The sequence below is a fragment of the Ruditapes philippinarum genome, unplaced genomic scaffold, assembly GCF_026571515.1.
Source record: "Ruditapes philippinarum isolate M1 unplaced genomic scaffold, ASM2657151v2 ctg18478_1_1_1_1, whole genome shotgun sequence".
Lineage (NCBI taxonomy): Eukaryota > Metazoa > Mollusca > Bivalvia > Venerida > Veneridae > Ruditapes > Ruditapes philippinarum.
This window is the reverse complement of record NW_026861797.1, coordinates 1,912-11,363: the sequence shown is the minus strand read 5'-3', so window position 1 is coordinate 11,363 and position 9,452 is coordinate 1,912. Positions and strand designations below refer to the sequence as shown.

The following is a 9,452-nucleotide window of genomic DNA, read 5'->3' as shown; positions in this document are numbered from 1 at the left end:
TCAAAGAAATTAGTTTGAACTTATTGATTTTAAGTTTACTTAATTGCTGATTACAAACCATTGTATATAATATTATGATATCAGTGAGTGTTTTACCTTCCGTGTTGTCAAGCAGATAAAACTTCCTGTTTAACCCTTATCCTGATAAATCTGTCAAATTGACTTGTTGTGCTTTTATCTTGGAACAGTCCATTTGACTTTTTAAGTATTTCATCAACAAAATAAAAATTAATTCGCTACCAGGAAAAAGTCTGGACATGGACATGCTAGCCTTGGTGACATAGTGCTGGCATAGGCTAATCAGATTCGGTTTCCGGCAGGTAAATGGTTAACCACTGGTCATCTAACCTGTGTCCGTGGTTCGATACAAATTAAGTTTCCAAATTAACTATTTCCTTCGAAATTAAAATGTACCCAGAGGATGGAAATGGTGTAGATGGTTTTGTCACAGTAGCAGAAAACATGCTTCTTCGGTTCAGAGCGCATATTTTACCATTTGGAATACACTATTGTAGTGGAGATGGGGTCCTCCGCTACTCACTATATTGATATACTTGTATTTAGAACAACTATAACCAGTTAAGTTTTGGATTGATGAAAAACATATACGTTTACTAGTAATTTTGTGAATAGATCGATTTATATTGACTGACTTTGAGGGTAATCGACTCCCGTCTATAAATAATCCTTTTGTTTGTTTGTTCGATGTAAAGTGGATTCTATTAATAAATCGTGATTAGTCATGTGGAGTTTGGAAAACCAAATTGTAGATAAAGATATGGACATTATAAAACAGTGTTTAAGTATTGTTTGAATGTTTAAAACGTTCAAGAATATGGTATTATGATATTTAATTTCCATATGGGATATCCTCTACCTACCAAAGGAACAAAGGTAAATTAAACAACAATTTTTATCAATTTATCAATATATTTTTTTCCTTAAATAAAACATAATGATGTTACAACTTGATATAAAATTTTATAAGCATGATAAGAAAACACAAATGATAAGTCATCAACGAAAGTTTATTACAAAATCTAGGTCAGAGAAAACAAATGTTTATTTAATGTATATGTAGTCCGGATAAAAACGTTAAGGTGGTAAATTATCTCGTGTGTCACATGCCATTTTTGCGACGGACGCGCCCTCAGGCGCGTTCAGAGCTAAGTCATCTACACATGGGATTTCGTCTGCTACACTCGCGCAAAGTGTCCTCAACCGAATAACAGCCCAGAAATAGTACATGAATTTGATCCTTTGAAACTCACATACTTTGTCGGGATATCTTAAAATCTTCCATATTTAGCCTTTTCAGTTTCAAATTAAGTTATCCAAGTAAAAATATGAACGTATTTGATTGATAAAAACGTTGTAGTTCCGTAGTATTATTGCGCAATATGCAAATTACTGCCGAAACGATTTACAGCTGTCGAAAAAGTAGGACAGCAAATCATACTATAATAAAGGTGTAAGCTCTGAGTTCCAAGAAATTATTAGTATGAAATTTATATTTCTACATTATACAAAACATTATTATTAACAAATCAAAAGTTTTTCGTGTCTCTAGAATAACTCGCGCATTAATAAAAGAAGAACTATTTTTGTGACTCATACCGCGGTTTTAGCTGAATATTCAGCAGTTATTAATAAATTAGATACAGTATAATGGTTAGTATAAATATCTATTTTTGAAAATGCATGTAGCAAGAGAGTTTTTTTCAACACTTTACTACCATGTAGTCTTTCATGGTAATCTTTATTGAAGGAAGTTATAATATCAGTTCTACTTCCGATTCTTGTGGTTTGTTTACATATTTTTCTAGGTCACGATACGAGTTAACATTCGCTATTCTAAAAATAGATTCTGCTTCACCTGCAGGCGATTAGGGGGTACACATTATACATGTAATAAACCAGCGGATACTTACTTTGCTTACATGCAATACTTACAATTGTAAGAAGCAAACAAGTTGAAAATGGAATTTAGTGTGAAATTGAAAAGGACAGCTTAACTGACATTTAAATTAAAATAAAAACGATGTGATCTGGTCTCTACATCTATGTATGTTTTATTGTCTATATGCCCACTATGATAACACGATCAATTTTAAATAACATTCTCACATGTATAATGTATTATGCTTGAAGTTAATTTGCATGGTTTTATTTTAGAAATATTTCGTTGACCGTTTTTTTCTATTTACATATCATTCCTTGGAAGAAATCGATAAGGACACTGATTTACAAGTTTGACCAGTGTTTTTATGCATAAATTTCATTCTGTATAAGTAAAAAATCTGATTTATATCAGATTCGACACATAAAATATATTGCTCTACAAATCTCGAACTTGTATGGAACAAATTTTCTCTGTTAAATCTTTTGTGTTTTTTTTTTCTAAAAATCCGGTTGCATGTCCGTCGCATTCAGTGCTGCAGCACTTTGATTATTATACATTATGTATTTCTTAAAACTTTGATTCAATCATCAAACTTCGGACTTTTCCGTATACTTTCGTACGTAACATCGCAATTGTCCCGGTTAATAAGGCAGTTTACGTCCGAATGACGGAATGCCTTGTATTAAGAGTATTTCTCGTTACGAATCTCTATCACTTTTGCCACATATTTAGAGTGTGTAGATATATTACTTGTGTTTGACTCTCGAGTATTTTACATGGAAATTGATATCGATACATAGTCATAACACTTAGCTAGAAATGCATTGATTTTACAGGTTTTATGACAGTGTTCGAGTATAAGTTCATGACTAACCGGCTATGTGAAAGCTTGTGGTTATACATGAAACCGAAACTAATAATTAAAAGATATTATGTTTCACGGACATTCAGTGATGTAAAGGGACGAAAATAATCAAGACATACTAGAAACATTCATTTTAAGGAAATATTCTTAATTTCCGACATCAACATACATATTGTATTGACGGACATTAAAAAAAGGATTGAAATAATTTGAGGTAACAGGTAGTTTAGTATTGTGAATCGTTAGATTTTTTAACTGCAATATTTTACTGTTGAAATTATCAATTAACGAATAATCTATGTGTGTTTCGTAAATGATCCTGCACATTTTAGGTGATCGTGCTGCGATTGGTTAAAGGTATGGATATATTATTAAATATTCATTAAAAAGGAAAGTGATGGTGTAAACGCGTTGGAAATATTACTTTTAAGAACTTTTATATAAATTTACTATTTTGAAAAAATATTCTTCTTCCTGTTTAATTTCAATGATACTTTTTTTGTTTGTTTGTTTTATTGTTGTTTTTTAGTTGTTGTTTTTGTTTGTTTTGTTTGTTGTTTTTGTTTTTTTGTTGTTTTTTGTTGTTGTTTGTTTTTTGTACATATATATATGAGTCCCTAGTTTAGACATATTATGTAGGTAAATCAACAAATTTAGACTTTTCTATGAATTCAGTACTTTTAACTATACTTTTAAATGTTATGTTTAGATCTATGAATTCAATACTTTTAAATATTTTTTCCTATAATGGTTTACTGGCAAGCTTGTTTAATAAGTGAAGGACATGTTGCACCATTAATAGAATCTTAGGAAAGACAAATCTAATCACATAAAGGCTGACTTGAACTGAACCACCCGAGCCGTGGCGGAGGGGGCGGGGGTCTTCATATTTCAGATTGACTGTTTAAATGTTGTGTTTCAGTATTTAATTACCCAGAATACGAAGTATAGATAAAAATAAATGTTAAGGTTAACTTGTTTCTTAAATGAAAAAAAAACTTTTGTTAAACAAAATATAATTTATGTTTTAACGTGGAAGCGCAAAATTCTATGTTATATTTCATTGCAGTTAAGTTATTGAATGCTGACAGCGTGCTTGTCTCTGGGTAAAATAACCAAAATAATGGACGACAAGGTAAGCATCCTTAAGTTCATTTAATACATTGTACTCATAATTACACAGTTTATTCTTTGCAACACTAGAGTAAATCTGATTTGTTTTATTTTTCAAGGACTTTCAACTAAATGTAACAAATATAAATAAATTGTGTTTTTTTTTTTGGTTTTGCAAGGATGCTTAGATTCCCTATAGTTACCTTCCGCCCAGATTGAACGATACAACAATTTTAATTTTCTCTTTTTATAAGTGATTGAAGACACCTATATATATTACATGGCAGGCGAATCAAGTTAAATCAAAGAACAACACATATTTTGATATAAGAATAATTCATTCATTGGTGTTTAAAATGTCAAAATAACGTACAAGGCTTTGTTGCACGCCTTATAGCCTCTGGTCCCCGTTCAAAATTCTGTTATATTTAGTTATGTCCATTGTTTCTCGTTTAGTTCACATGCATTTTGTTTTTACTTGGGGACCATACAACGCTTTCCATGGAATTGCACGGACGTGCTATATTGACGGTTCTTCCGTGATAATCTATATGTTTCTAATTCAAAATTTCGTATTAAACTGTTGAATTCTGCTTCAGCCGGTGCTAGAGGGCATGGGCGTGAGAGGTAGCTTATAACTACCACTTCTTTTCATAAACAGGCTCAATCAAATCTAGCCTACAACAATTTCAATTTTTGCCACTTTGGGCGTCTTAACCCTTTCCCCCATGAGCATATTGTGAAAAATGGCCATTTTCACTGAAAAGCCTCCTCTTACAAGTTCAAACTGCTATGAAACTATGAAAAATGCTACAATACCAAACAAACTTGGCACAAATGTTGACTGGACCATTGCCTTTGTAACGACTTGCTCAGTCTTAAATTTCCTGTTACCATGGCAACGAGGGGACATCTCAAAATTGCCAAAAATCACTATTTTGCCTCGATTTTTTCCATCAAAATTTATTTCAAAGTGCTGCAACTTCTCAAGGGATTGAGATAGAGTCAAAGGCTTTTCAGCGTTGGTTACACGTTACATTATGATCGACCTGGGGTCATTTTAAGCCTCTCACAAGTCCAAAATTTTCTTGGCGATGAGGGGGACTCGCCCCCTTCAAACCCCCCAAACAGAAGGGTCACATCCCCCTTCTGGCAACCCGCTGATGTATCTTTTGCATGGGGGCTGCGCAGAAAAAGTGCTCCCTTTTTTTAGCAACATTTCTCAACCAAAAACATGTGTTTGGGGCCCAAATAGGACATTTTTTTACTATTTCAGGCCTAAAAAAAGGGGGGGGGTCGAAAGTGCGTTGTTTCGCGTATATATGAGGTAAAGGGTTAACAAAAAATGATGAAAAACGTTGGAATCACCCAAAATCTAGTTTTTCCATGTTAACATGTGGTCTTTTACCTAATTTTGGTGAAAAAATGTTTTGTAACATTTATAATTTTTTTAGTTAACCCTTTCCCCCATGAGCATATTGTGAAAAATGGCCATTTTCACTGAAAAGCCTCCTCTTACAAAGTCAAACTGCTATGAAACTATGAAAAATGCTGCAATACTAATCAATCTTTGCACAAATGTTGACTGAACCATTGCCTTTGTAACGACATGCTCAGTCCTAAATTTCCTGTTACCATGGCAACGAGGGGACATCTCAAAATTGCCAAAAATCACTATTTTGCCTCGATTTTTTTCCATCAAAATTTATTTCAAAGTGCTGCAACTTCTCAAGGGATTGAGGATAGAGTCAAAGGCTTTTCAGCGTTGGTTACACGTTACCTTATGATCGACCTGGGGTCATTTTAAGCCTCTCACAAGTCCAAAATTTTCTTGGCGATGAGGGGGACTCCGCCCCCCCTTCAAACGCCCAAACAGAAGGGGGCACATCCCCCTTCTGGCAACCCCCTGATGTATCTTTTGCATGGGGGCGGCGAAAAAGTGCTCTTTTTTTTTAGCAACATTTCTCAAACGAAAACATGTGTTTGGGGCCCAAATAGGACATTTTTTCACTATTTCAGGCCTAAAAAAATGGGGGGGGGTCGAAAGTGCGTTGTTTCGCGTATATATGAGGTAAAGGGTTAAAGGATTTACGTTTTTGTATTTATGTTATCTTTAATATAGATAATAATTCAAAGTAATATTGGTTTCACATATCATGAGACCTCAAATCCAAATTATTGCTTAAAATATATGCAATATCTTCTTATTATGTAACGCCATTTTTGATATTATATACAAGATAATTGCATTATTCAAGGTGACAGAAATTCGGTCAGGTATAGACGAAATACGGCTGACTAGTAAATTCCTGTTGAAACGACTCAACCGGGTTATAGATGATGGCAACACAGAATGTACCTGGTAATAACATTTCCTTAGTCCTAAAACTTTGGGACATAATATTATAACATTGCATTTTCATAGTCCCTGAAATCTGGGACATATTTTAATGACATTGCATTTTCATAGTCCCTGAAATCTTGAACATAATATAATAACATTACATTTTCATAGTCCCTGAAATCTGGGTTACGGGACACGTAACTGTAGTTTAACGCCGTGGCATCTTTTCGTCCAATCAGCCGCACGGACCGCTATTTTGTCATTTTGATCATTGTGAAAGGGTACTTTTTGTCTGCAAGAAATAGTTATTCTTATGTTAGTTAATCTTATGCTAGTTAATATTTTGATAGTTAATCTTATTATTGTTAATTTTATCAAAGTCTTATTAATAAAATTTCAGCAATTGCAATACAGAACCAATTGATAAAGGTAGGTAACTTTGAAAACAAGTTTTCTGCTACTAGCATTTGAAAGTTTTACAAAAAGTTAATGAAACTTTACAAGGTACTTTTCGGATGAAGTAGCATGATAAAATACTACATCCGGTAGATTTTTTCAAAGCAAAGGACCGCGTCGTAAAAAGGCTTATATTATGACAAAACAGTAATTACGTTAAATGATAAAAATTGGTAATTTCGTCACCAAGAATACAAGACATGTCAAGTTTAGAATTAAAATTTATATTATTATGAAACGTTTTTTATATAATAATTGCATACTTTGACTAAGATATTTTGATTAAAGTAAAAATAAAACAAAATGAAATTAGAGCAGCAATTATTGATCATTACTGTGAGATATTTCACAAATAGTGTACATTGTACATATGACATAATGATAAATTAAGAAATCCTTGTAAACACAGACATAGAAAAACTCCAGACACGCATAAAGGCGCTTGAGGAAAGGCTCAAAACAACAGATGAAAGTCGTTTAAGTAATGATCTGAAGGTACTTGTTGACAGGTTTGACTTGGTGGAACGTAATTTTCAAGAAGAGACCGGAAATTTAAAGCTTTTTCAACGTGGACCAACAGTCTCTGGTAATTCTAATATATGATGTGGTACACATACAGAAATTACATTTCTTAATTTTTAATTGTTTTTAGGGTATAAAGTTATATGACTGTATACAAGTACTTCATAAAAAAAAATGAACGGAACATGCACCAAATAATCGCTAATCCAATTAGTATTGTGAGGGGAATTCTTTTTTTCCGGAATGATTCATTCTGATTTTTTGTAAAGATTCATGTGTGTTGGAAAAAATGAGACATTTTCGGTTAAAACTTTATTCGAGAAATTCCCATAAGTGTCTGGAAACAATGTAATTTTAAGGTTTTTATCTTTTTTTACAAAATCTTTCACTTTAAAAAGCATTACTGGATATGAATGTTACAGATTTCACATTTCTAAAGAAAATTAATTCGTTTCTGAGCCATACTGTGCCTTTTGATAAACCATATACTGTCATATTTGGTTGCAACATGTTTACAACAATACAACATCATAAATATTTATTAGACTTTATTGTTATAGATACAGCAACGAGTAAAATAAAATCAAAGACTAAATCTGAACCTAATGATAAAGATAAAACTGCCAATCAAAAACATGATGACACTAATAGAAGGAAGATTGTAATAAATGATGATGAAGGCGACCCACTAACAGCAGATCCAAACGGTCAAGGTCTACATAAACATACAAATGGTTTAAAGTCTAAGTCAGCACCGCCTGAGGGTGATAATGCATTTTACAGAATTCAAACCGAGGAGAAAAACGACGCTACAAAGACTAAAGAGAAACAAAAATTAAACGATGATAAAAAGGTCAAAGAAAAAGGTTTGAGAAACAATGAAAAGATATCTGAGATTGTTAACAACAAAAGCAACACTGGAGAAGGAAATAAAGGAATTATAAAAAGGTAATAATTGATATATTTTCCCATTTCATGTACATTATCAAAGTAACAACTTGCAGTTATTAAAATATATAAATGAATGTTAATCAATGTAAAGCGCACATTATGCCCATCCAAGAAATAATAGTTAGTAAATAGGTTATACTTATTAAATGAAAAAGTTGAGAATAAATAAATTTAAAGTGACATTATGCCCATCCAAGAGTAAATGATTAGTAAACAGGCTAAATAAAAGAAAATAAACTTGACATTTACCATACTTTTTTTCAATTTTATATTTCAATATGAAAAAAAAATCAATAATCCACGTGACCAATGAAAATTTCTAAAATTTCAAAATATACGGTAACGCTCAGTTCTTAATTCTCGATACTTATTACGTGTTGGGCAGTCTTTTTTAAATAATACATATAGTTTTTAAATTGTATCATAAATATATTTATGATCATTTTTCATTATTGATTAATATTGTTATAATTTTCCAGTCTTTAGTAAAATATATAACAATTTCGTCTTTTAAAATATATGACAAATTCAACTCAACATGACATTGAAGAAATGAGCATCATGTCTCTTTAAAACGTAATTAGCATAATGCTTGCCAGCTTAAGTTCTAAATTCAGAAGATTCAGATTTCTTTTTGTTTTGTTTTTTCTTCAAATTTTACAAATGTAAGTTTCTTAACTTGTTTTTGTGATATTTTTCAATTACTTCTTTATCAGTTGCAGCAATGTTGCGATAAGAAAGCCAAACTTCATGGTATCCAAACAGTCAGGTATTATATTTTTCTTATATCGAAACCGTAATTTTTGAAGTAATACTTAATGTTGCATTTACAGTGTGACTTAAGTTCACAGGCCTCCATTGGTCCGAGACCACCTGATTTTGGCAAGGACCACCTAATTTTACAGGCAACTGGTCCGTTAGACCACTTGAATTTTCCAAATGGTGCAGGGCTCATCTGGGAGAATGGTTATTTGGTCGAAAAACGTGTTCTATAATTGTTGTTTAAAACCATTTCTCCGATGTACAGGTTTATGTTCATTCGTCTCATTAGTTCAAAAAGATATTAAGACATCCATAACTTTTTATTAACTCGCTAACAGTGTAGTTAAAAAAGCATAAATTATTTAATAATTAAAGTATAAAATTCATTAAAATGTCTCTAGTACTGCATTGAATTTATAACATTGTATCACTATGAGATATCGGATAAACACATGAACAATGGTGCAAACAAAGGCAAAGGAAAAATTAAATGTCTAGTAAACTTTGGCTACTTTTTTAAACGATCAGAGATCCAT

General features: G+C 32.1%; 1 protein-coding gene across 5 annotated transcripts; it reads left to right on the top strand.

Moving 5' to 3' along the window:
- Nucleotides 1-663: 663 nt before the first annotated feature.
- Nucleotides 664-9,203, top strand: LOC132716827 (uncharacterized). Of its 5 annotated transcripts, none has more exons than XM_060700169.1 (7): nucleotides 664-894; nucleotides 3,843-3,903; nucleotides 6,140-6,243; nucleotides 6,626-6,654; nucleotides 7,091-7,267; nucleotides 7,764-8,151; nucleotides 8,871-9,203. In XM_060700169.1, exons 2-7 carry the CDS (start codon nucleotides 3,850-3,852, stop codon nucleotides 8,959-8,961), a joined length of 843 nt encoding a protein of 280 aa, XP_060556152.1. In that variant the 5' UTR covers nucleotides 664-894; nucleotides 3,843-3,849; the 3' UTR covers nucleotides 8,962-9,203. The 5 variants fall into 5 exon arrangements, with proteins under 5 accessions (XP_060556152.1, XP_060556150.1, XP_060556155.1 ...); XM_060700167.1 differs by having other exon boundaries at nucleotides 3,838-3,903; XM_060700172.1 differs by lacking the exon at nucleotides 664-894 and adding an exon at nucleotides 2,565-2,982.
- Nucleotides 9,204-9,452: the final 249 nt, after the last annotated feature.

Coding starts and splice junctions, on each gene's coding strand:
- LOC132716827 (XM_060700169.1), top strand. CDS start 3,850: ATGCTGACAGCGTGCTTGTCTCTGGGTAAAATAACCAAAATAATGGAC. Junction 3,904..6,139: donor CCAAAATAATGGACGACAAG/GTAAGCATCCTT, acceptor GCATTATTCAAG/GTGACAGAAATTCGGTCAGG. Junction 8,152..8,870: donor AATAAAGGAATTATAAAAAG/GTAATAATTGAT, acceptor CTTCTTTATCAG/TTGCAGCAATGTTGCGATAA.